The sequence below is a fragment of the Hyperoodon ampullatus genome (assembly GCF_949752795.1).
Source record: "Hyperoodon ampullatus genome assembly, chromosome: 6".
NCBI lineage: Eukaryota > Metazoa > Chordata > Mammalia > Artiodactyla > Ziphiidae > Hyperoodon > Hyperoodon ampullatus.
Genome location: NC_136919.1, coordinates 24532089 through 24560039, shown reverse-complemented (window position 1 = coordinate 24560039; position 27951 = coordinate 24532089). Strand labels below are relative to the sequence as shown.

Sequence of the window (27951 nt, the reverse complement as noted above, 5' to 3'; positions counted from 1 at the left end):
GTTTGTTAGTATGCACTTTTTTCCCCAAAAGAGGTGGGTGAGAAAATCCCATTTGGGGGCTCCTTCTAAGTTTGTGAACATTTTAAATTCTGGGCCAGTGGTTATATTTATGACTATTTTTGGACTTCTCTCAGGGGAGTTTGAAGGACACAGTTTCCTATCCTTAGTTTTGGAGGACAAAGTAAGACCAAAGCTTCATATGTTATTTCCGTGTGATTTTTTTTCCCTCTCGTTACCAATGGGCACCCTATGTCAAAACTTCCTGCCCTCCCATCAGTTATTTAGAAGTATCTGGTCTCTCTCCACTAGTTCTTTTAGAAGTTTACCTGGTAAACAGCATTGGGCTTCTTTGAATACAGGCTGCCTCTTCTGTAAAATTAAGATATTAAGCTGGATAAAATACAAGTTGTAGAGTGGTATAAAATACATTTTTCATTGAAACAAAAATTTAGGGGAAAACTTCTTTGGGTAAAAAATAGAAACAGTCCCTGAAGATAATCAGTAGCAAGACTGATGGTTATCATGAACAATGTTATAACCTTCCCAGAGAAGTAGTCTACAGCTTTTTGTGTTGTGAAATCCTAGGCCAGTGGGGCCAGGAGGTTGGAACGCGGTAACCACTATTCTGTTCTCCAGCCTCGGTTAGGCTTTCAGGGCTGCTTGGTATGTCCCCGCTCCACCCCCAAGGTTTCCTTAGTTTTCCCAAGGCCTAGCAGACCTTTTCTCACTCTTCTAAAGTCTCTGATCTTTCCACCTCTTCTTCTCATTCTCAGCAGTAGGTAGTTGACCTCTACTTTCCAAAGTTTTAAGTTGCTTAAATAAAGTAATGTGAAAAACTTTCTAATCCTTATTTAAACAAATTTTTTATTTCACCAGATGTTGACATTTTGCCACATTTACTTTTTTCTCCCTCATTCACACACACATATTTTGCTGAACCATTTAAGAGTTACTTGTAGACATTGTGATTCTTATTAATACTTAAACATTCATCTACTATAAATCAGGACATGTTTCTGCTAACCAAAAAATAATCACACTCAATAAACAACATTAATATAATGCTTTTACCTAGTATATAATCTATATTATTTATCTTTCCCCAGTTGTTCCAATATCCTTTATAGCTTTTTAGTTGTTGGATCTGGGGGCCAATCAAGGATGATGCATATCCATAGTCTCTTTTAGTTCCTCAGCCTTTTTCTTTCATAACATTGTCCTTTTTGAAGAATCCAGGCCACCTGTTTTGCAGAATGTCCCAACGTTGGTTTATTAGCAGTTTGTTTTCTCACAATTAGATTCTGGTTGGTTACCTCAGGAGACACATGGTATCGCTTAGGTTACCTCAGGAGACACATGGTATCGCTTAGGTAAGGCAGTGTCTGCCAGATTTCTCCATTGTAAAGGTACCCTTTCCCCTTTGTAATTAATGAGAAATCTATGGGGTAACTGACACTATGTGAACATCTCATTCCTTAAGTTTCACTCAGTGGTTTTAGCACCCAGGTTAAATCTTGCCTGAGTCAGTTATTATTAGGGTGGATATAAATGGTGACTTTCTTTTTCTGTTATTTCTACAATTACTATTTGGCTTCTTTTGGAAAGAAGAGCTTTTTTTTAGTACTAGTTGGATTCATGGATTCTTATTCTCAAGTAAGTGTTACAGTCTGTCCATTCCTGATTATTCATTTTGATGCCCAAATTTGGCCATTGGAAGCCCCGTCAATCTAGCTACTGTCTTTTAAAAATGTTTTTATTTGGAAATACTTTCAAACTTACATAAAATTGCAGGGATAAGAATGGTACAAGGGACACCCAGATTCTTCACCCAGATTTACCTATTAACACTTTATGCCATTTGCATTCTCTCTACACACGTTTATTTCTGAACCATTTAAGAGTAGGTTGTGTACATTGCCACCCTTTTTTACCCCTAAATACTACAGTGTATATTTCCTGAGAATAGGAATATTCTCTTACAAAAGTATACTATTGATATTTTTATCTAATCTGTCATCCATATTCTGTTAGTTGACCCAATTATGTCCTGTGTAGTTTTTTATTCTAGTACAGAATCCAGTCTAGGATCAGGTATTGGCTTTAGGTACCAAGTCTTCCTAAACTACTTTATTCTGGAATATTTCCACAACCTTTATCATTTATGACACTGACATTTTTGAAGGAGTCTTTTCTCTTCCCCTGCCTGCCTTTTTTGTAGTAATATGTTTTTCATTTGGGGTTTTTCTCATGTTTCCTGGTGGTTAGATTCGGGTTATTCATTTCAGGTTGGATAGAGCATAAATGAAGTGACTTTTCTAGGGCATCACATCTGGAGGCGTGTGATATCCATCTGCCCTCAGTGGTGATGTAATATTTATTTTTGATAAGCAAAAAAACCCTGTAAGACCACCTGAATGTCCTGCTTCTCCTCAACACTTCACCCTAAATTTAACATTCATCCGTGGATGGTTCTTGCCTGAATCAGTATTTAGTATGATGGTTGCAAAAATTGTTTTCTACCTTCAGCGCTCACTCCACATTTAACCAGTTGGAAATCGGCATTCTATAGCATCATTCCCCCATTTGTTTTTTACTGGTATGGATTCATTAATTCCTGTTCTTCTCAGTGGCTTTTGGTTCATTTCTGTCCTCAATTATTTTGGTGCTCAAATTGTTTCAGATTTGGGCCCATAGGAGTATCTTCAAGCTAGGTCTTGTGTCCTTTTGACATGTCTTCATCATTCTTTGAGCACTTCTTTCTAGCTTAAAACACGTGTATATCTATCTATAATATATAATTAAAACCTTGAGTTTACACTGATATACCGAGTTCTAATCCAAAATTTTAGGGTTTATTCTGGTTTTCTTCCTTATTTGTAATTTCCTTCTTTGACAGTGAGAAACCTGATTTCCATTATCCTTTATAATATATAGTTATTTGATTAGTGGAATGTACCTAATTTCCCTTCACTGTTGCTGCCTCCTCTCTAGACCTTCCTTATCTATCTTGGGCTCCCTCCCCTCCCCATGCCCACTTGCTCCACCTCATGGCTTTAAGACTAGATTGGTCATGTGGGGAAAGAAGGGCAAGAAAATGACAGATATACCAGTTTTGTTTTGTTTTAGTGCCTCCTAGCACAAGTTTTTCCAGGAATGTCTAGTAAATACTAAAGATATGGCTTTATTGTCATTATAGACCTTGATAGATTAGCTGAAGGATGGGAAGAAAAGCCATAAAGTCAATATAAAACCTTATGTTCAGTTGTGACAATTACACCTAGTAAGCTGGATTTTTGTTAAGTATTCTTTTAGTGTTAAGAAAATTTTCTTATCTCCCTAAGTTCACATAATGCACAAATTGGGCAGTTAGCTTAGTGACTGGGATGCAGTCAGATTTTGAGAGATTTTCCTCGTGGGGTAGTAAAGGGAAAGTGGCCAGGATACCTTACATCAGAGCAAAGTTGAAAAGTTGGTATTGGAACTTGGACAGGAGACATCTTCCTGTCATTATCTGAAACCATGAGGCATCTGTGCAGTTCTGGTCAGCATATCATTTATTTTTTATTTTAAAAATATCCCAAGGTAGAAAAATAAAAGGATAAAGGGCATTCCAGATACGTTTAGAAAAATTAGGGTTCTTCAGAATATGAGAGGATATAGGAATAAAGGTTGGAGTTTGGATGAACATGATTTTCTCCCTAGTTTGGAAACTGTCTAGAGGTATATACACTGAAGCTTGAAAATGTCTCAGATAAAGTGCTTTTCATGTTGGAGGTGTATGAAAAGGCATCACAGCTTAGTGGCTAAGAACATGGCCTGAGCTAGACTGTGCCTCTGCCTGATCTTAGACACAACTTATGTAACTTCTCTGAGCCTTAGTTTCTCATCTGTAAAATTGGGTTGATAGTTGTACTTATTGCAAAGTGTTGTGAGGATTAAATGTTTATAAATAAAGTGCTTAGAACAGTGCCCGATACATAGCCCTATTTGCTTGCTTATCCTCATGGTACAAATAAAGGCTGAAAATACAAAGGTTCAAGTATTATTTTGATAGTACTTATCATAGTAAAATGGATTAAAGAAAATGTGTGTGATTACTTGGTGTACTTTGATTTTTAAGGCTGAGATTATAGAAGATAATGGTCATACCCTCCCTTAGGTAGTGCTGCTGTCAAAAGTGCAGGGCTTGATGGATCATTGGTCAGAATAGAAAAATGAAAACAACTCGTGTTGCTTTTTATTCATTAAACTAGAAACTGAGATGTTATTAGCTTGTTAATTTCTTTTTTTTTTATTAGTTTCTGCTTTATAACAAAGTGAATCAGTCATACATATACATCTGTTCCCACATCCCTTCCCTGTTAATTTCTGATTAACACAAAGCATTTGGTTTCTTCAGGTAACATGCAGTGTGAACTTTAGAATGTCCTAGTCACTTTTCAGAGCATCCAACATAACTTTTCTTTATGAAAATGACATCTTAACGTGATGTAGCAGGAAAAGTTCTAAACATTGGAATAAATGACCTGGGTTCCCATGCTATCTTTGCTCAATTTCCTTACCTGCAAAGTAAAATGAAGTAAAATAACTCCATGGTTCTTTCCAGGTCTTAATAGTCAGTGATTCTTTTATTTATGTTGTACTTTGCAATGATTACTAGCAATTTATGTCCTAAACTATTGCTCTCATTTTATAAGGTAAAGAATTTAATAGACATAAGGTCAGTTGCACGAGCAGCTTTTCTAACAGCCATGAGCTAGTGGTGTTCTTGGCTTTCTAGTTTTCTTGCAAGCAAAGTCTGACTTGCCTCTTAGAGAAGTAGCTCCTGACTTACAAGGAATTTAAAATGCTCCTTATCCTCAGTCATCCCAGCTGATTGCCCTTTCCTGCTGTGGCATCTTGTTTTCCATAGTCAGCTGCTCGAACAAACCCTGTTCTTTCGCTTGTCTTCTGAATCTGTTTTTTTGCGGTCCCTCTAGTCCATATACCTCAATTCTGAATCTCCTGTTTCACACTAACTCCAACAATCACATGAATAATTTCACAGGCCAAACCAGTGAGTGAGATAAGAAAGTAAGCTTGCCAAATCTGTATCAGCAGTTTTGACTTGTTATAAAATTAAGGTGTAAACCACGTTTGGTTTAAACACACACAGCTGAAATAGCGCCACTGAAAAACTGGCTTTTATTTTTCTCTTAGAATTACGGCGAGCAGTAAGAAGCAGTCTATGGAAAAAGGAGACAGTTGCTCATCAACATGAGTATGGACCAGAAGAAAACCTAGAGGATGACATGTACCGGAAGACTTGTACTGTGTGTGGCCATGAACTGACATACGAGAAAATGTGATTTTTAGTTAAGTGATATGTTTTATAGTGTGGAAATTTTTAGATTGGTCTTGTTCAAAATTCATCAAAATGTAAAGTCTTCATAGATGAATGAAACACTTGTATAAATAATGCTTCAATAATTATGTATGTTATGGCTTAAGAAAAAGTTTCAGTTAAGGTCCAGCAGGTCTGGTTGTGGGCAAAATATTGGGTCTGTGACCATTTTTTCTACAATAGGTATGGGAGCTGAGTGATAGGTTCAAAAATGTTAGGTTAGAGCTAAAATTGAGAAATAAGCAACCAAGACAAACCCTAGATTGGGGTAGGAGGAAGAGCTTTTAGTAGTAAAGGCAAAAACTGGCTGAACTGGATTCTTATCCCAAGAAACAGCAGGGATGGTGGTAGACCACTGCACCCCAGGGGCTGGGCCAGGTCTTCTAGACTACTGTCTGCAAGTCAAGGGAGCAGGGAGCTATTGCTGGGACAAGTTTTCTGTACCCTTAGGGTTTACTACTATAGATCTTAATATTAGTTTCCAGATAGCCCTTTTCAAATCTGGATTAAAATGGAAAAACTATATTGATCAAAGGTAGTGATAAGTTTATCATAACTTGTTAACATTTACTGAGCATTTACCATGTGCCATGCAGACACTATGCTAAGTGCCTTACAGGTATTCTCATTTAATCCTGGGAGGGAAGACAGCTTGCTTCTGTGCTTGTTTTAACACTTCTAAAGGAGTGGTAACCTACAACCTGACATCACCCCAGACACCTGGATCAAGTTTAGGTAGTCAAATATTCCTCTATCTTGTCAAAAGGATTACAAGGTAGTTATATCTAGTAAGAGCATTTGATCCCAAGTGCTTGACTACAGGGTCTATGCATTCTTTTTTTTTTTTTTTTTTTTTTTTTTTGCGATACGCGGGCTTCTCACCGCTGTGGCCTCTCCCGTTGCGGAGCACAGGCTCCGGACGCGCAGGCTCAGCGGCCTTGGCTCACGGGCCCAGCCGCTCCACGGCATGTGGGATCCTCCCGGACCGGGGCACGAACCCGTGTCCCCTGCATCGGCAGGCGGACTCTCAACCACTGCGCCACCAGGGAAGCCCCTATGCATTCTTTTTTGATAAAAACAAATTCAAGTTATGATAAACTAGATAAATTTTCAAGTTCTTTGACAGGACTTCTTATCCCACTGCTACAAATAAATAGGAAGTTTTTGTACATTTTCATTTCTCTCTCTAGATCAGCTCTTGGAGATTATGCTTGAGGGAAGGGCAAAAGTCAAAACAGGTCAAATCCAAAGACTTGAGACTATAATTACTAATTGTTCCCTATATAAGTATTCAATACAGAAATGTTTTATTTATCGTGTTGATTTTTTTTAATGTGTTATGCTGAATATTACAGCTCAGTAAAAAGCGATTCCAAATGGGCAGCAAGAACTTCTTGGGGAAAAAAAAAAACACCTTCCCAGCAAGTAACTAGGGGTTCAGGCTGCTGACAACAGCATTACTACTGGGAGACAAGGAACCCTAAAACCACCACATGGACGTAGTTTCAGATTCCATTTACTACCTGTGGACCTTGGGTAAGTTACTCCGTGGGCCTGTTTTTATCTGTCAGATGGGTATAATAATGTAAGGACTCTCATGACGATTAAATACGGTGAATCTATAGCATCTGGCACGTAACAGCCAGTTGTTAATGAGCACATCATATCATCAAGACCAGTGTAGTTAATAGACTTGTCCAGTTGAGGTGGGCTTCTAGTCACTCTTCACCTTCATCAATTTAGGACAGTCCTGGTATCCAGCTGTCGCTGACAGCCAGATCTGCTTTACTCAGGTTGCCAAGTTCTGTCCTCATCTTTCATTTTCAGGTATAATTGTAGATTAGTAAGTTACACAAATCACTGCTAAATACTTTCCAGGAAAAGCAAACAAACTTATCTTCATATGAACTGCATTCTGAATAATTCCTGGGAGATTGAGAGTTAAGGAAAAGTATATGTTCACTTTGACCAAAGCATGTTAAATGGCATCAGCACAGTTTAATAGAATATTGATTTACTGCAAGGTATGATGTACAGTGACATGCCATTCTTTTGTCTGTGTGAGCTTCATTAGTGGGGAGAGCAACTGTTGAATGTTTGCTCTTGTACCTTTATTTCTTCAAAATTCAGTCTCTGATTCAGTTTTTTCATATACCTAGCTGCCAGACTGGGTCAGAGCAGGGTTACATCAGTGAGCAACCGTTAGAAGCAACCATTACACATGAAGAGAGGGTCCAAGAGAAAGGAGGTGAAAACCTAAAAATTCCTCTAGGATCTGGATCAAGTAAGTATAACTAGCCAAACTTTGCAATACATTATGAAAGGATTACAAAGCAGTTTAGGATCAAAGTTAACCAAAGCCTTAAATGGTTATCCTTTAGCTTCTTGAGGACAGGAGCTTTTTCTAATTACATAATTTGTGGGAAGGAGGAACAGTGTAAACAAAAGAACATTTAGCAAAGAACCTGGGTTTTAGTTCCCTTTCTGCCAGTAACTTGCCATGCAACCTTAATCTTGTGATTATTTGTTAAATGGTACGGTATTTAAAAATGGTACGGTATTTTAAAATCCTAGGAATTTCCATCTATTGCGTAGACTGTATTCTGTAGCCACTAAATGTATGGTAAACCAAAGAGACTGCATTTATTAATATGGAAAATACCTAATGCATCATAAACTTATGATGTACTAAAAGTTAAAAAAAAAGATAGAAAAAAAAAAAAAAAAAAGATAGTACAAATGCACAAAGATACTTTCAGTTGTGAGATTATTGGTAAATTTTTCTGAAGGTTTAATGAAAAAAGTCTAAAAATGTTAGGATTTGGAATGTCAGGTAATCCCTTGTGTGTTATTTAACAGTGTACTTTTATCATCTTAATTAAGCCTCAACACCATATAGGAAACAGGCTCCGGAATTAGTAGTTACTTGGCCCACCCAGACTCCATAGAAATAAAATCCAAACCTACATCTAATGCCAAGTATAGTTTTAGCCAATCTAGCTACTTCTAAATCCCACTTTAGCATGTAATTCACTGTATGACCTGACAGATGTCTCAGATTTGAGGAAATGATCAGATATTCTAAGATGATGATAGTTCTAAAACTTATCTGCACATTGGAATTACCCGGGAGCTTTAAGAACTACCAATGATGTCTGTGTTCCACCCCCAGAGAGTGTGGTTTAATTAAAAAAAAAAAACCTTAGAGAGCCCCAGGTGATTTATGTTCAGATGAATTTGGGAACTTCTACTCTAGTAACACCTTTTAATAACAGTAGTGTCTTAAAATACTACAGTAATGAAAAATACTTTGAAGAGAAAATTTCAGATAGAGGTAAGAAACCTCACTTAGTAAGAAACCACTAATTTTAAAGTAGACTGAGATGATAAATCATGAAATACTAAAGTTTAAAAAAGATATTTTCAGTTTTATTTCATCCATGTTTGTTAGATGACCCATGTTACCCATGAGCTGTGAAAAGCTATGCTACTTGATAATAAATCCATCATCATCAGTTCTATATACTACTTGTAAGCTTGATCTCTAGTGTTTCACATACCTCAAATCAGTTATCTTTTGTGCCTTAAGGAGAAAAATATCAGAGAAAAGTTGTATCTATCACATATATAATACATCCACTGTCACATTATTGTCATTAGGGAATATCTGCTTTTTAGGGGGCAGTTAAAGGTAATCAATACCATATTCTTCACTGTCCTGTCCTCCCCCTCTGCTTCAAGAAAGGATGCTACAAGAAAGCAAGCATTCAAACCATCAAAAATAAGACATTATTTTGAGATCTTAAAAAAATCTTGACAGGAAGGGAAAAAAAAATGACCCTTAGGCCTGCAGGGCACAGAACTGCTGGAACACAGCCAGGATATGAGGGTCTAATTCAGCAGTGAAGAGCAGGTTCTCCAGGGTCACCATGTACTGCTGGATTATTTGGTGATGCTGTGGACACAGAAAAGGGGATAAATGTTTAGGTCAGGAGAGAGAGCACATAAGCAGTCTTGCAGAACATTTTCCTCAGCGGCCCACTGACACTGGAATGATGGGAAAGAACAGGAAAAAAAAAAGTGGTTTTGCCAGTAGGAATAATAGGCCCCTGAAAAGCCTCAACATTAAGAAAATGTAGGAGTAAACGAGTTCAAAGAAAACAACAAAACAAAACGATGTTCAATACTTTAAAAAAATCCAGTTCTGGCCTGCTTCTATGTAAATGCAATTCATGCTTCAAGGCAGTGGCAGCAGCACCTGCTACTATTCTAGATGAGTTTCAGATGTGTCTCCACTAATCAGGACAAAATACAGTATGACTTTTTAAAAGCTGTCAGGACAGGGACTGATCTAGGAAGATTTAAAAAAAAAAGGGGGGGGTTGGGGGGGAGGTGGTATACATTACAAATAAGAATAGCACTGTTACTAAGTAACCATGATTTAACCATGGTCCTTGAAACATAAGAAAAATTTGGAATCATTTCCTTTTTTTGGTTAGGGCTTTAATGTATCTCTTTGCAAAAGAAAAAAATATTAGAGAATTAGCCAGTGATATTAGCCAGTGATCTGTGAAGTATTCCACAAAATAGGAAAACCTCATTTTTTTAACCTTTTAAAAATAAAGAGGTCATCTATCTGTCTTACTGAATATCAGTGACTTGTTGAACCTAACTGGAAAAAAAAGTCAGAAAATGAAATAGTTTCTTCTATGTGTACAAATATAAACTTTAATATACTCAGATTCCTATAGGACTAACTAGGGGCTGTTAAAGCTTTTAAATTTGACAGTAACTAAAAAATCTAGAATAAATTTTTGCTTGCAGCCTTAAAGAACCCCCCCCCCTTTTATGCCTTCTGCTTTAATCATTTTTCTAGAACAAACAAATGAGGATTTGGGGTGTTAGTGTCTGAAGATACAAAGGATTAGTTTCACTCTCTTACAGATCTTTAACTTAAATCTAGCAGAGAGTAGGTGTTGCATTTTGCTTTCTATAAGGACCTCAGAGAACTTAAATAGTGCCTCCAGAAACAAGGTTATCATCTGCACATTGGATTTACAGAGATTCTTAAAATCTAATTACTCTTCCATTAGCATTTTTTTCTCTATATGTTGTATTACAGCTAGGCTCTCCAAAGAGAATGGTAATTAGGAGTCTGAATGATAGAGCCAGTTTAAGCCTAAATATTGTGATGAGCAGCAGTAGGAACAAATGGACACTAAGGGGCTTACAGGTACTACATAACCTCCTGACAGATTTGATGACTTTTTGAAATGGAAAATCCCTGTGGCTGAGAATAATGATGTTTATTATATAATCAGTTTTCCACAAACCTGTAGGAAGATCTGCTGGAGCCTCTCTATACAGTTCTTATACCACGGTGTTAATACACTGGTCCCGTCAGTTTCACATCGTACCAAGTGCTCGGTCAAGATCATGATAAAACGCTGGAAAAGGGGTACAAAGTTCCAGAGGTGTCAGAAAAAATTCTTGTACTTTGGAAACAATCACATTTTTGACCAAGAGACCTCAAAGGTATTGCTTGTTTCACCCTGTCTTTGTGGTGTGTATCCATAACTTTCATAATTCAATAAATAACTGTCAGTGTAGAAAAGCAGTGATAATGAGTTAGTACATCGTTTTTGGGAATACCTGAAGACCTTTAATGTCTAGATTACTTATGCTAGTAATTTTTCTTAGAACCTGTTCTAAGTACATAATCAGAAATGTTAACAGGAATGTATACACAAAAATCTTCAGGAAGGAAAACAATCATCTATCAATAAATAGATCAACAATTGGGAATAATTAAATATGAAAGAGGTATTTAACAATAGTATCCATTTTTTTTAAAGCAAGGAGAAATGCTCATGCAAGAATGCTCATTAAGTAAATAACAATTACTTCCAGTTAGTGAAGTTTTATTTTTCCCTTGTAAACTTTTATATATTTAAGATCTTATAAATGAATATGTATTACTTCTGTGATAAAAACATTTTTTAAAACTGAAGAAATGTACTGTTTCTTTGAACATATCAGTGTCCCAAGCCAAGGTACCTGAAATATGACAAGGAAGAGATTCTTTTGTTCACTCTGAGCAGATTCCACTTTCTCCTGCAGTCTTTCTATTTGTTCCTCAAGAGCCCCATCTTTCCTGTCACTGCTTCTGTCATCATCATCACTTCGCTACCGAATGCAAAGGAACAAAGGGAAAACACCATTTAGGATTGCAGTGTATTAAATCCCATCAAGTAAATCTAAGGATTTTTATTATGTCTGGTCAAATGCTATTTGAAGACTTGTATTCTATAGTAAAAGTACTCCCGTGTCCCAAACATACAGGCAAAACGTCCCAAGTCCTATGATGAGTACCTCTTATCTAGGCCAGGGAAATTCAGTGGCACTTGGGTAATCGTGGTAGATTTGCTATAAAGCAGAAGTAAGTTATGCCTTTTATAAGACAGCCCACTCAAGGAGGAAATCTGTGTCACATTTTTCCTCCATTCAAAATGAAAACAGCTTTGAGCGCCATGGAAAATGTACAGCTGATTCTTGTTATTCACCATAATCTGTTTTATGAAATTGCTGGGAACCCTGAGTTTGTGAACACTGAACTGCTGCTCCTAGGGGAAATACAGGGTTAGGGTCTTGGGAGCCTCTCATCACAACACACCGTAGATCTGCGCTGCCCTCACAATAGCCACCAGCCACGCATGACACCTGAGCACTTGAAATGTGGTTAGTGTGACTGAAGAACTGACTTTTAAATTGTATTCAAATTTAATTAGTTTGTAACTAGTTACATGTGGCTGGTGGTCACCATATTGGACACCACATATCTAGAGAACAGCGTGGTGTGAAGTCAAGTCTCTGGAGTTTGTACATGTGTAAAATGGGGATGATACCATTTGCCTTATCACAGTATTTGAGATGTGTGAGTGTGTTTACATACGTGCTCAGGTATGTATGAGTGTCTAGATGGAGACGAGCACTCGAACATGCTCTGGTTCATCTAAATCATTGAACTTGCTTTTACCCTCTACTATGATCAATGTGCAGAACTGGAAAATTCTGTAACGAACAACACCAGCACTGTCTGAACAACGCCAGCACTGTCTGCAGGATACAGCCAGCTCACTGTTTCTGCCCAAAATAGCTAAAATACTTAACTTCTTATTAATATGAGAAGTATCTTATAGGCCTGGGAATGACCCCCCACTACCCCAACCTTACCGGGGGAGTGGTGAACACGGACAATCTTCTCCCTCTTCCCCTCTTGCATCAGAAACTCTTACAGAAACACAAGTGTCCTCCTTCCTTCTCCTTCCTTTTTGGGAAGGCAAACATGAAACTGATCCAGAGATGGTGAACTATGGAGAAGTGAGGTTTGTGGCTTCCTAAACAGGTTCACCGTGCAGAACGAGAGAACAGCAGACCCCAGGTCCGTCCCTTCCTCCACTTCTACAAACAGCTCTGCATGATTTGGTCTCGAAAAAATAAGTTCCCATCAAGGTAATGAATATTCGCAGAAGTTTCTGGTATATTTTCTTTGACCATTTACAATCAACACAAGACTTACCCGTTTATGTTGCCTTGCGAGTTTTTCTTTAGCCTCTTCTAGCTCCTTCTGGATCTTAAGAACGTGTTTGTTCATCTTACGAATTGTGGAGTGCAAGATTTCCCAAACAAACAATCTTAAAGTAATAAGGCATTTGATTACTATATGTTAAACTATACTCATAGAAAATAAGACCTCTCAACTTTTATAACCTACTCATTCTTGAGGTCTTACATAGCCTTCTGTTCTTTAGGCAGACAGAATAAGGCATATCTCTCCAGCAACAATTATGATTTTTCTTGTCAACTGTACAAAACATCTAGCTCCACCCATTACTCAGGTGAGCTTCCTGAAGGCAATATTGGGTCCTTGTCATTTTTCTTCTTTCCATCCCCTACTAGACACACATAGAAGGTATGTGTACATATTCAATGAAATGGCAAACCAGAAAAAACAGGTTAGGAACAAAAATACATTTTCTTCTAAACGTAAACACTAAGTATTGCAACTTGAAATGGAAACAATCTGAGCCTCATTTGCATGGTTTATACTGTTGATATTTAACTAGCGCAAACTCAGCCAATTCTCTTGAAACATTTAAGAATCTCATTAGTTGATAATAGCTATCAACTGCTAGGCTTTTAAGAATGAGATATTTGACATAAATATGTCAACTACTTTCTCAAACTGCTCAAATACCAGGATCACCTGAAAGTGCTTTAAATGTTTGTCGCATAAATATGCATGTGCTTTTTAAGTAGCTTCTTAACTGCTTGTATGTCTATACATTTGGTCTCCTAACCCTGGGATATACAGCACAGAAGAGTACTTCGTTCTGCAGATTTTGATCTGGACGATGACAGTTTAAGTGGAAGATAATAAACCAATCATTTCATAAAACTCAAGGTCTAGAATGTTAGCAGATAGGATAAAAGAGCACAGTAATTTAACTCTGGAAGGGGTGGTCAGGGAAGGCTTTGCAGAGTTAGAGTTGCAGATGTAAATCATTCAGGATAATGGCTGACATCTACTTGAGTTGTCAGTTTTCTGAGATATTGCAAATCTGAGAATGGTCTGACGTTGCCTTCATTTGTGAGTACCTACTTGGCTGGTATGATACCCTTAGACCACATTCCTTCACCCTAAGGATTCAGTTTATCTCAGACTAGTGTCCTCTGTCAATAACATACAATGAAGAGGATAAAGGTTGTAATGGATATTTGTCTTTGCAAGTAATTTTCCTTTGTTTCCTGTTTTGTGTCAACTCTTGCTGTCCCAGTCCTGATCAGTTATAAAGCCTATGGACTCAACTTCATGTATGAGAACCAAGCTTAATGAAAAGTCTCTTTATGAGGAATGAGTCTAGAATGAATCTTCTGTGTATTACATCTAGGACTTTTATGACTTAGGTGAGACCTCCCTCCCCCAGAGGCATTCAGGTGCCCACCAGGCTTTCCTCAGTCCCTCCATGATGTGTAATCTATGACGGACTGTGATTTCTACCAGTTCCTGGGGTGCATTTCAGGTCCCCAGTGGAGCTGGAACTCCTGCCCATGTCCCGTTGTCTAGTTGAGACCCTGACATACAGCCTGATCTTCCCTCCCAACAGTCTGGATCCTTTATAAGCATTTCTACTTGATTGATTGAGTCCTAATTCAACTTACGTGTATCCCTAAGAGACACTGCAACCTGACTGGCTGTGTGGATTTCCACTGTGCAAGAATCTTTGCCAAGTCCAATCCTACCAGATTGGACCTCATGTATAAGGGACCACATGTAAACTAATTCTTAGAGAACAGGAACTTTGTAAAATAATCCGTATTACCTAGTAAAGTCACGAGATAGTTCTGAAGAGAAGATCCAATTTGCTACTGCAGCACAGTCAACAATCTGTGTACGAATCATCTTATCTACTAGTACAGCAATCATCTACAATCAGAGAAAATAAATTATTAGGGTAAATGACACTTATATGTAGGCCACAATAATCCCACTGCTACAAAACTGAAGTTCATTTTCAGTGGCTATGGAACTGAACAATTTAACCATTAGGTCTTAAGATTTATTTTGCCTTCTGCTTGGCTCTGGTACTTATTGTAAGAATACAAGAACACAAAGATTGAGCAAAAAGAAAAACTCTGAATATTAACACTTAAAAATGTTTCTTTAAATTTTAGATGATATATACAAAATATATAATTTCCATCGAATCTTAAAATTTAGAAATACAAGATAGTTTTATCACAAAAGTCTTAATATAACTCTGAAATTTATTTTAATGCCTCTTTATAACAGATGGTATGATAGTGTATCAAGATTTGACAAATCTGGAGCTTGTTTTTTAGAAACTGGCTAGACTAGATAACTATTTCCTACCCAACTGGAGAACCTTCCAAGAAATAAGCATTCTTTCTTATTAAGTACTTAAAATGTGCTGAGATATTATAATACCAAACCAAATCATAACAATTGCTCTTTAAAGAATGACTCAAACATCATTACTTTTTCAGAGCACTAAAATTACAGATTTAAAAACTGTTCTATAGGCAAGTCAAATTTCATGTTCTGCAAACTAAAACGATGGTATTAACTGCCTTATTTTTATACCTGTACAATCAGCACCTCTTAGTTTTTACCTGTGGATGGTTCCGCCAGACCTCAAACATGACTCTTAGAACATGTAATTTTCCTTCATCACTTTCAGCTAGGGTTTTGAAGACTTCATGAAACCTTTTGACAGTGGGGGAAAAATACCACATACAAACTTAAGCATTTTAATATTTTCAAAGCCTTTACAGTGTTACTCAGTTTACAGCGCAATATATAAATGCAAAATAACCAAACGTTAACCATTAAGGATATAAAAGGTATGATTAGGATTTCACAGTTTGTATGGAATTTGTCATAAAATCTTAGGAAAATTACAATATACTATCATTAGCCTAGGACTATAGTTTACTGTGTATCTAAGAATAGATGAGGGCTAAGGAACTGTCTCCAAACACAGGTGCAGTATTCTGACTGTGCCTTCTGTGAGAACCCTGCAAGTCATATAGAGACTTGGAAGTTGAGATGGGGTGAGGAGTCTAGTTTCTCTGCTCAACTGAAGGAATATCTATATGTTCTTTCTTCATTTGGAACGGTAGGACGAGTTAGAAAGTTCTGTCTTTAGATGCCAACCTTTTGGGTGGCTCCTAAAAATGTAGCTGGCTCTCAGTTCTGCTCACCTTTTTTTAGGAAGATGCTTAGACAAGGTGGGAACTTTTTTTTTTTAAAGAAATAAATTTATTTATTTATTTATTGATGTATGGATGGATGGCTGTGTTGCTGTGTGTGTGCTTTCTCTAGTTGTGGCGAGTGGGCTTCTCATTGTGGTGGCTTCTCTTGTTGTGGAACACGGGCTCTAGGCATGTGGGCTCAGTAGCTGTAGCTTGCAGGCCCTAGAGTGCAGGCTCAGTAGTTGTGGCACATGGGCTTAGCTGCTCTGTGGCATGTGGGATCTTTCCGGACCAGGGATCGAACCTGCATCTCCTGCACTGGCAGGTGGATTCTTAACCACTATGCCACCAGGGATGTCCCAAGGTGGGAACTTCTTGACTGTGTATATGACTGTCCTATGGACTCAGGTTTTTCACTTGTTTCTCTAAGGTTTATATGAAAAAATGTACATTCTTTTGAATATATATACACGCAAACTGTGCTAACAGACTGACAGGAGCCATAGGATGGGGATTTTAGCCAGCACAAACCAAAACCCATTGTATCAAATTATATGATAATACTGTTAAGATCTTCAGTCAATAATTTTAGGTAAAAATTAGTATTCCATTGGTGTTCACCAAACAAAGTTCTAAACCCTCAAGACAGCATGTGTGTTCTTGCTGTACTTACTTTGCAAGAGCACTGAAGGAGTGGCTGAATGACTTGGCTGCTAAGTGTAGCAGAGTCTGTACAAAGACCTCTATTTTCAATGGGTTAAAGCTGAATCCTTCATCTGAAAAATAGCCCACAGTAAGAGAGTTAGGAAAAAGTTTAAGTATAGCAATTTTTTGGTCCCTCGCCTGAATTGCTAAACAGATGGCACACTCACATCCAAATACCAGGTGAGACATTCAAGCAATGTCTTTGAGTACTAATAGATGATAAAAGACTATCATTGATTTCAAATACTCAAAATATAAAACTATATAATCTTAATTCTTAAGTTTTTGGGGATTGTTTCCCTGATTCTTCTATATGATCCATTTCTTTTTACAAATACCACATAGATTTCCTTGTTCTTATCTCTCTACATGGTGGCAAGATAATAATAATATATATAATAAATAATATATAATAAATATAGTAAAAGAAAAAAATACAGTAAGCCCTTAACAGTTAGGTCTGTGTCCTAAGATGTCTGAGAATGCCTAAATTTAACACTGTCATTTTGAATTATACTTTCTAAATACATTTTCTCTAACATCATAATACAAGTTTCTTAAAAAATCTAAACAAACAAAATCCCAATAATAAATAACCCAAATACCAATGTTTTGACGACGTCATTTTTCTGTGCACGTCATTATGTAACACATCTAACAACAAAATCCGCCCCCCCACAAATGGTTAACCTAGTTTTCCCAGTGGACTTTTCATCTCTTTTACTGATTTTTTTGTTTTAGTTATTGTAATTTTCAAGATGTTTTAATACGAGATAAAGCAAGTCCATCTCATCCTTTTTGTCTTAGCTGTTGATGATAAACTTATAGTTTAATTTGGAGAGAACATCCAACTTTATAATATACCAAGTCTTTCTGGGCAGGAAACTCTCTAAAGTGAAAACAGGGAATGTTTAAGGGAGAAGATAGCTGGGTTCTGGGAACAATGGACAGGCCAAACAAATATACTGCTTTATGAGTATCCCATGAGATTTAAGAAAATTATGTTTATACTTTTAACATGGTCCATACAGAGTTCCATTCAAGAAATATTTAATTCCCTTACCATCATCGTCATCCTGGTTAGGATTTGGTACATCTTTCAGAATGCTGAAGATTTCATCATTGGTTGCTTTACTTTTAAAGGCAACAGCTAAACAGAGGGCAACCGAATGTCCAGGAAGAGAGTCTAAGCACAGAATGGGGAGGAGAGTAGATCAGGTTTTAAGACTATTGTTGCAATCAGTTAAATAACTGAGAAACTTAAAAAAAAAATTCTTTTAAAATACAGTACTCTTTATCCTAAGATCAATATTTATTCTGTATAAAGATAACCACATGTGAAAGTTTCATTTAATAGGGCAATGGTTTTTTCACCTAAAATAAAGCATAAGAGGTAATTCTTGCCTCGATACTTCCTTAAGAACACGGAGCTAACTGAAATTCAGAGTATGAGGGGTACTGATCTTCCTCAGGGATGAGGGTGAGGGGACACAGCTGCAGCTGTCCTTTGACAGTCCTCAAATCCCTAGGCCTCCGTAAGCTGAAAAGCTGAGAATCAATGTATTCTCTTTCATTTTGGTCAATGTACCCTTCCTCCTCCCTTTCCCTAAGACAGTGGAAACTAAATTTGGGTTTGAACAACGTGAAGGCTGCCAACTTAAGACAGATTTTTTGCTTTTCTCTTTTGCTGAGTCCACACACTTGAATCTATGTAAGCCAGATGCTCATGTGCTTTGACTCCACATGTTTACTGGTGGTTAATATCTGTTGAGTCCTTACTGTATTACATTGTACTAGTATATACTGATATACTGTATGGCATCACCAGAACAACTACTTTTAATGTAAGGTAGACAAAGAGGTAACAAAAAATCAATTCTGACATAGAATATGAGTTACTAAGCACTAAGCACTTGGAATGAATAAAGTCAATTACAACAGGTCACATGTGCTGTGTGCTTCTCTTGAAAGTGGGAGAGAAAAATAAGTGAAGAAAAAAAGAATCCTCTGCCACTGTGATGTCTACATTCTAGGTGGAAAACCAAGATATTCACATAAGAAGTAGCCAGAGACAACAGAAAACTGGCTTGCCAAAGGTTAACAAAATATTTAAAAGACTGGAGCTTGGGCTAGACCCTGGAAAGAGAACAGGAATCAGAGAACAGAAAGGGCTTAACAGAAAGGGCTTTCTAGAATGGGATAATGGCACAAAAGCAAACGCAAGAAAGAAGCATAGAAAAAATAAAAAAGGAAGTGGGCCTGGCTGGAGTGGAGGTTCGTTTGAGAAGAACTGACAAATCATGAAGTAGGAATGACAGGAGGGCCTTAAGTGTTAGGCTGAGTTATTTCTATGGAAAAAAAAGCTCAGTGTTCAACAAAAGTCTGAACTCTCTGACTGTATCTCTGAGCCAGTAGAAAGCAGAAATCAAAACTTGGCACTTACAAGTACCACATCAAGCTTTGCTTTTTCAGGAAAAGACAGTGGTCAAGAGCGGGGCTGCTCAGTATCTGACTCTGGGCTTTACCACTCAGAAGCAATCTCACTCTGGCTTTACCTCTTTGAAGCCATTTCCTCATTGTAAAATTCGTGTAATAAACATACCTATTTCTCAGAGTTGTTTTAAGGAATACGTGACATAGTAACATAGGAAATGTACTTAGCATTGGAACCAACTGAGTTTATTTCAAGGAAAACAGGTGTAGTCTGAGGTGCAGGTGGAGAACCAGGGGTACAATATGAGAAGGCAAGGGAGAGGAGTGAGTTTCAAGATGCAAAGAACTGCTACACAACACGAAGTGGAAGGCTCATGGAGGAGCTGTGTTCAGTGCCATGTGAAAAGACTAACTTGGAAACTCCACACCTAACTCTCTACCAGTGCTCACCAACGTACAACCTTACCTTCATTAAGTGTAAAACACAAATGGCGTATCAAATTATATAGGCCCCCCCGATTTATAGTGCCACCTCAGAAATGATGTGACCAAAAAGTAAGAAAAGCAAGTTTAAGAATTTACTTCTAGAGGCATACTGCTGGTCAAAATATAGTTTATGTACACCTGTGTTCCTACACCTGCACTGTTACCAGATGTTAATCAGTTCAAGTAATCTGCATTGCCATAACAAACATTTTCATTTTATTAAGTTCTGGCCATAAATTCATCTTGCTATACTTAGCAACATTTAAAATAATGTCATAGATATAAACAATATTAAAAGAAAAAAGTAAGCCAGTAATAACTAAGTAAATCATAATAAACCTTCAAAATGATGACAGCAAATAAAACAATAGAGGTTAGTGAGAAATCACCTTTCAAACAGAAAATACAAACCCAAGAAGAGAAAAAGTTCACTTTCTCCACCTTAGATAACCGACTTAATACTTGCATCAGTACCTTTTAAAAACAGGATTTGTTTTATTACTTACTGCTACTTTCATCTCCATACTTGTAAATGCAGGTTGGGTTTGCAGGACATAGAGCTGAGAAGGTAGGAGGGACAATATCTAATATACGCTGATGGTAAGACAACCTACAATACAAATAAGAGCCTCAGAAAATATCATTCATCAGTTCCATTCTTCAGTAACATCCAGCTTACCCAGAAGGTCACAATCTCCAACACCCTGGACTCAGCTGACAACCAAGAAATAAAAGGGGACAGGACAACAAGTCTTTTAAACTGTTGTCTAGGCCAGCACCAGAACTCAGGCCTTCTTCAAAACTTAATGGTTTGCACTGAGATATGGGCCACTGGGTCCACAAGCCTGGAGGCCAGGTAGGTGGGGTGGTGATGGTGGGGTGGGATGAGGTAGAGGAAACAGTTTGTATGGTTGGGAGACTGGTTATATTGCAGCAAATAAATACTTATTGAGGCTAATGGGAACCAGGTTTCTTAATGCCTGCAAAGGTATTTACAAATCACGGCAAAGGGGAAGGCTAGGAAAAAAATGAGATGTTTGGTTGGAATTGGAGGGATACACACATCTAAGTGGATATAAAAATAGTTACAGATGTGTGTGTGTGTGTGTAGAAATATATTCACTACCCTTGTCCATCCAGAGGGCCTAGAACCAATGACACCCCAATAGCAACAAGCACATCAAGTGTCCAGACCTTGCTTTCTAAGTGCCATGCTCCACTAAAAGAAACTCGGGCTCCTTGAATAAATAGATGATTCCAGGGAAGGGGCAAGGAAACACAAGATAAGCCTGGAACATCTTGTGCCAGAAATAAGGAAATGCTCAATGAATGGAGGGGGACATTAAAGAAGAAAAAGAAAAGGACACAGGAGCAACGAAGGACTCCCAATGGACAAATCAGGGACAATTTCAGCATCATAATTAATAAAGACAGTAATGAATTAGAACCCACTGAATGAAATAGTCCCTACTGATACATAAACACAGGAATTAATAAATGGGTAAAAAAGGAAAGCTCTTTCTTACAGTAGAATGCCAACTAATAAATGTAGAAAGAATAATAGACAAAGAGAATCATCACTTGGCAATTACCATAGTGGTGACAGATAAAAGTACAAGTTGTCAGTGGAGGTCTGATGAAGAACAGGATGTGAGTGTAACCTCAGAGTATTTCCCACAAAATATTAATCAACTACAAAGGGAAAAATGGTGAATTTAAGTTAGAGAAGCCTGACATGGCCATGTAATCAAGGTTAACATCTCTAGTGGTGGGACAATGCAAGACTTGAGTCATGAGGGCACATCAAGGCAACACAACAAAGTAAGGCCTACATTCTTTAAAACTGACAAGGACATGAAAGATAAAGCATAATAGCTGTTCAAGATTGACTGAAGAAAATGACAACTAAATGCTACATATGTTCTATCCAGGAATTTTGGATCAGAAAAGGAAAAGACATTGTTGGGATGGTTAGCAAAATTTCAGCAGCACCTGTGGATCGTATAGTGGTATTACTGTATCAGAGCTCATTTCCTGATTTGGAGAGCTGTATGCTGGTCATGTAGGATAGTGTCTTTGTTTTGAGGAAATATACAACCGACCATTAAAGGATGCTTGGACATCGTATCTGCAACTTGTTTTCAAAGGGTTCAGAAAAAGACCAATATAAAGGGTAGATTATATATACAGAGAGGGAAAAAGGACTAGGACATTAGAACAAATGTAGTAAAATGTTAACTAGGGAATCTAGATGAACACGATACAGAGCTCTATTTTGGCAATTTTCCTGAAATTTGAAATTATTTCAAAGTCTATTTGACAAAAAAACCTTACTGGCTTAATTCACATAGAATCCAGATGGCATGGTTGCCCAAGTTTTTCAGCCTAAATCTTTATTAAACTGAAAGGGAAGAGAGGTAGGTACTTGGAATTTAAAAATAATATTCTAGACATACATCACAAATGCAGAGAAGGGAAAAATACCCCCACAGAAATTAGAAGACCTAAGCCAAGGAGAAAACACAAAGAACTTACCTCATACATTTTTCTAGAACTTCTCTTACAAACTTTGGTTTGGGACTTTCTGGATCTTGAGTAAGACAATCTGACCTAATGAGGAAATATAGTTTTATAAGTTCTTACACATGATCTGCACCTATACCTAACTTGTACTTAGCTACAAATAGTTCCCTTCTACCTAAATTATTACATTTATATACATACCAAAAAAACCCTAAATCTTTCAGACTGTGAAAAAGATTGCTTTTATAGTTTTAAATATTAACTTTTTAAAAAAATGGTAGACTGTAGAGAGAAGAAAGATATAATATACATAACACTGCTTACCAATCTTCCCAGCTCCAACGGAACTGGAAGTTACTTAGATGATGGGAAAACCAATTAATAAACCTATACAGAGAAGTGGGGTGGGGGGGACAGAAAAGGATGAATGGTTGCAATTTATAACAGGAACTTACATAATCCTTCAGACAAAACCCGATTTCCCCCCTACCTACAGCTGTATTTTCTCCTGCCAGTTACCCTTTTCTGTGCAAATCCTGTAACTCACCTTCTACTTCAAAAAGTAACAGTCCCCCATCTCACTCCTCCTAACAGTGCTATCCTTTTTAAGTGAATAATAGATATGATTCAAGTGCCTGTTTTATATCAAGTACCTTATATATGTTTATATAATTTAATTCTCACAATAACTTCTGAGGAATGTATTATTTTCCCCATTTAACTGACAACAAAACAGAGGTGTGAGGTGCAAAAATAAAAAAGATTAAAAACGTTTTATAAACGGACAAGCCAAAGTAGTCTCTCATCATACCACACCCTTTCACCACAAACAACAAACTATACCATCAAAGCCCCCTTTTCTCTTAAAAACACATCTGATCTCTCTGACTAGATAGGGATCACCTTAGTAGACTGTATAACTGTGAAATTTTTAAGAGCCCAATGAACACTTGCTGAATGAATGGCATAATAGGGATGCCCAGCACAACTGATGGTTTATTAATTAGACTGGGAAAAAAACCTCAGCAGACACCTTCTTAAAGCACATCCCTCATGCATCTATAATTTGTCATTAAAATTACTCAAGATAATAGGTCAACGACACAGGATAGCCTTTACTGATAATTTTCAAATATCGCATTTGGACAGCAGACATGACAGATTATGGAAAATGTTCAATATCTGTCCTGATCTACTTTGGAAAACTGACAGAAGAGAGAACACCAGCTAATAAAGGTAGTACATATACCTCACCCAGAAGATGACAACGGGCATGAAATTACCACAGCTATAAAAATCCAATATGGCTTTTTGTATAAACTGAGTCTTGGAGCTGTAGTCACATAGTAGCTAATTATTTTAGAAGCAGATACTATTCATAAACAAAAATACATATATATTATATAAACATAAATATACAGTATTAGACTCTGCTTCCACATATGGGTTAGCATAAAACCTGTTTTAAAAGCTTACCTACTCAATTACAGAGGGAAAAGTGTAACCATACCAAAGAACCAAACAATGCAATTAAAGAAAACCTCAGTATGGGCATCACTTCATATTGAAAATTAAACTAGAAAGTGTAATGTTATAACAATTATGAGTTTTATTATATAAAGGATTATCTGGGGGAGGCAAGAAAGAAAAATCAACTTGGAAATTCTTAAAAAGGCCAATGTTTTCCTGATCAAATTCTTTTATAAAGTACAGGGAGCAGAAGCTGCTAACACTCAGTACAGAAATAAGGCAATTGCTATACCTGTCTACACATGTAGTATTCATCGTATCCAAACGCATGTATAACATTTCAGTTGCCTGTGCAAGCTGTGAATTTCAGGATAAGGAAAACTATACTCTCCTTGAAAATAAGCTGTGATAGAAAAAATAACATTTCTTAGAAGTCTATATAATGACTAATAATGCTGAGCTTCGTTTCAAGTAATTGATCTTTGAGGTATCATTGATTTACATTTGATCTGTATACACCCGTGAAATTGAGATAATGAGCATTTACATCATCTCCAAAAGTTCCCCATGCTCTTTTGTAATCCATTCTCCCTTCTTCCCCTCATTTATGCCCCCAAGCAAATATTAGTCTGCTGTCACTATATTACTTTGCATTTTCTAGGATTTTGTGTAAATGGTATCATATAGTATGAATTCATATTTGTTTGGCACCTTTTATTCAATATATTCTGCAATTCATTCATGTTGCTGCCTGCATTGAAAATTTGTCCTTTTTTTTTTTATTACTGAGTAGTATTCCACTGTATAGCTGTTAACAAAATTTGCTTATCCATTCTGTATTGATGGATATTTGGATTGTTTCCAGTTTTGGGTTATTACAAATAAAGTTATGAACATTAATTCTCTTGGGTAAATACTCCAGAGCAGAATGGCTGGACTGTATAGCACATGTAATGTTTAACTTTTAAAGAAATGCCAAACTGTTTTCATGAAGTGACTTAAACCCACAAGCAGAAATATTTAATAATCTGTTAAAGTCAGGCCAAAGAGAGTACATTAAAAACAAAGGAAAGGATACAACTTGGGGTAGAGAGCCAGGCTGAAGTTTACACAGTTCAATGAGAAGTGTTGTGTACATCACATCAATGTGAGGGGGTGTTGGAAGTTGAAACAGCTCTGCAAAGATCACCTACAAAGGAATCACAAGTCAGAACTCAATTCAACAGCTATCTACACATTTCTACTATTAGAAACACCTCAATGTTCTAAACTCTAACTCTATGGTATTCATAATAAAAAATATTACTTTTTAACCTTTAAAATTATGCTCTTTAAAACACAAAGATCTACAATTGAATACTGTAATGAAGATTTCTTATCTCTATAACTCAATCAAATAAGAATATGCAAAAATTAATGCTTAGTTGATACTTCCAGAGAACTGTCCAATTTCAACTCTGGAAGTATCAGAGTTAATTCAGGGAGGTACAGTTTACTGGGGACTCACAGATCCACCAGAGTTTCATTTCTATAAGAAGTAAAAGTCCTTTGTAGACTTGGAGGATGGGAACAGAAGATAGTTAACTCATTCTACACTGTTACTGTATTCTTGATATTCCAAGACTTTTTTGCCATGCTCTTGTTCACAAACTTGTTTCCATCCTCCTTCTATTTGTGGACCATCTACCTCGACTTCTAGAGCCTGGTGTGCATTCCTTCTCACTCCCATCTCCTACACTTTTGTATGAATTTCTACACATTTTGAAGATTTAAAAATATGACTTATATTTTGCATTTCAATTGACATGTCAGTGAGTCAAGTTCATAGCCTAAGCACACTCTCAAGTTCTATAAAGAGAACAGATGCAGCATTTCTAAGGAAGTACATAGGTAGAATATGAATAAAAAGTGAATCAAATGATACATAATTATGCTCACTTTGAGTATTTTAACATAAATGAATAATGCAGTTGACAGTTTGACCCACAGCTCAAGTGAAAACACTGTTTTTTGGGAAATAAATCTCTACAAGGTGTTCAACTACGCTACTAGTATCATCCTTCTGTATGACTTCATATGGAATCAAAAGCATTATCTATTTTTTTCCACTTCTAAAACAACTGGCTCTTTTGATTTCTAAGAATAAATAAGGATTCCTACTTATCCCTACCCTGTGATACAGGAAATAATACACTAGTCAGGGGTATCCTAGTAATAAGAGGCCAGATAAACACAGTTAAAGATGGGTTATCTGCCTAAAGAATACAATACTTTAAAGTATTTAAGCCTCTTATACATCTGTTAAGTGGACAATGTATTGATAGAGTTAGAGGTAACTTACGTTATCCATGATAACTATTCATGAATGAAGATATACTATCAATATATAAATAAATTATAGGCAACTCAAAATTCCATTTGTACACTGGGCTTAACCTCTTTCCTCTTTACTAACATGGCTAACAGAGCTCCAAAACTGAAAGCAATTTCCTCTCTTCTCTATTAATTTTCAGCACCTGCCAAGTACCAAGAACAACAAAAAGGCCAAGAGTAGATTACACTTCACAGTCAACAGAAAGATTCTGAAACTTAAAAACAAACTCCATTTGGAATGCATACCTCAACTATGTGGTAGTTCAAGGGGATCTTGTTCTTCCCAGGATAACTCACTAGCTGTGCAGCACTATAAAAAGTGTAATTTAAGTTTAATGAGTACACACAGATATATGAAAAACCAAATAAGCAGTTTCAAAAACAGTGTATGTAGATATAAAGGAAATCTTTTCTGAAATGTTCTAGATTTCAGTTACTTCACTTAACTATAGCACAGATTATTCTGTCTACCATAAGGAAGCTCTTTAATGCATGCAAAACTCCTTGAAAGATCAAAAGGAGTGTAAGTGGGCTTCCCTGGTGGCACAGTGGTTGAGAGTCCGCCTGCCGATGCAGGGGACACGGGTTCATGCCCCGGTCCGGGAAGATCCCACATGCCACGGAGCGGCTGGGCCCGTGAGCCATGGCTGCTGAGCCTGCGCGTCCGGAGCCTGTGCTCCGCAACGGGAGAGGCCACAACAGTGAGAGGCCCGCGTACCGAGGGGAAAAAAAAAAAAAAAAAAGGAGTGTAAGTAATAATAGTAAGGAAGTATATTCAGATCTACTAACTTAAAATGTTTTATAAGGTAGACCATTCCCAAAATACTATATTCCTTTCCATTTTAAGATCTAAACCAAAACTTTCCAAGGTTTCAGAAAATATTAAAAATAAACTTTTCTAACTGCTAGGAAACAGCAAAACCATTAGTATTCATTTATTCCCACAACATTCATACCAAAAATAGCTTGCCATTCAAGTTAATTTGTCCAGAGCACATGGCAAATATCCACACAAAAGAGCAGTATGCATATTACTACAAAGCACTATAGTACCATACAGCATCCAGGAAAGTACTATTTGAGGGTGAAGTGCCTCCAGAAAGCAAATCAAGTGTTTTAGAGATCAGTCTTAGCAAGACAGGGCATCAGGAAGAGAGGAAGATTTTCTTACTCTTAACGTACATTTTGCTCTTACTAAATCATCAAGATTGCTACTTTTTCTCCACTCTAATAAAAGTACCATGAAAAGCATCTTACCAAGTCTTCCTTTCCTTCCAGTGGGACTTAACGATGCAGTGAAGATTCTCTTCTATTACAAATCTTTCCACTGAATGACTCCCTGGCATTACAGGACCCTGGAAAGAAAACCAAATGCATATACTCCAGACCTAGATAAAATATTGTTTTTCATTTATTCAACAAATATATCAGAGCTTATTATGTTCCAGACACTGTATTGGATGCTGGGGATAAAAGTTCACAAGTGTGAAAGCTCTGTATTTCAGCAAATTTTATTGTTGTGTTCACTCATGTCTACAAGAGAATTAGAATGTCAGCTATAGTGTTTCTTCTACATCTGACACTGTACTATCCTTGCCCACTTCAAGTCTTAAATGAAGCAAACTAAATAATTTTTGTATATTATTAGTCCTATACAGTTTATTTTCTGAAACCATGGGACTGGATTACTTCCATAAAAAACATGGAGAGAGGGAAAATTTTGTCTCGAACACTATGTAGACACAAAAAAATCATGTATGCATTGAAAGATATCCACACTACACTGTTTTAAAAAAGGTTAA

The 27951-nt window shown here is 36.9% G+C and overlaps 2 protein-coding genes across 6 annotated transcripts in view; one reads left to right on the top strand and one right to left on the bottom strand.

Annotated features, from left to right (window-relative positions):
* Positions 1–5348, top strand: part of XPA (XPA, DNA damage recognition and repair factor) — a gene marked incomplete at its 3' end in the record, with an annotated part of 41123 nt that extends 35775 nt beyond the window's left edge. The window contains exon 6 of one of the 2 annotated variants that reach the window (XM_079706626.1): positions 5200–5348. In XM_079706626.1, coding sequence (XP_079562752.1) covers positions 5200–5348 — 149 coding nt within the window. The remainder of the gene's footprint in view (positions 1–5199) is intronic. The other variant, XM_079706627.1, reaches the window with a different exon arrangement.
* Positions 5349–7984: 2636 nt separating this feature from the next.
* The window catches only part of NCBP1 (nuclear cap binding protein subunit 1), a gene marked incomplete at its 5' end in the record, with an annotated part of 41643 nt that continues 21676 nt past the window's right edge, over positions 7985–27951 (bottom strand). For 2 of the 4 annotated variants that reach the window (XM_079705707.1, XM_079705708.1), the window contains 15 exons: positions 7985–9338; positions 10717–10830; positions 11441–11569; positions 12963–13077; positions 14767–14870; positions 15578–15671; positions 16833–16935; positions 17928–18050; positions 20290–20393; positions 22319–22393; positions 22631–22693; positions 24069–24133; positions 24855–24965; positions 26396–26459; positions 27407–27504. In XM_079705707.1, coding sequence (XP_079561833.1) covers positions 9225–9338; positions 10717–10830; positions 11441–11569; positions 12963–13077; positions 14767–14870; positions 15578–15671; positions 16833–16935; positions 17928–18050; positions 20290–20393; positions 22319–22393; positions 22631–22693; positions 24069–24133; positions 24855–24965; positions 26396–26459; positions 27407–27504 — 1476 coding nt within the window. In that variant the 3' untranslated portion in view covers positions 7985–9224. The remainder of the gene's footprint in view (positions 9339–10716; positions 10831–11440; positions 11570–12962; positions 13078–14766; positions 14871–15577; positions 15672–16832; positions 16936–17927; positions 18051–20289; positions 20394–22318; positions 22394–22630; positions 22694–24068; positions 24134–24854; positions 24966–26395; positions 26460–27406; positions 27505–27951) is intronic. The other 2 variants (XM_079705710.1, XM_079705709.1) reach the window with 2 other exon arrangements.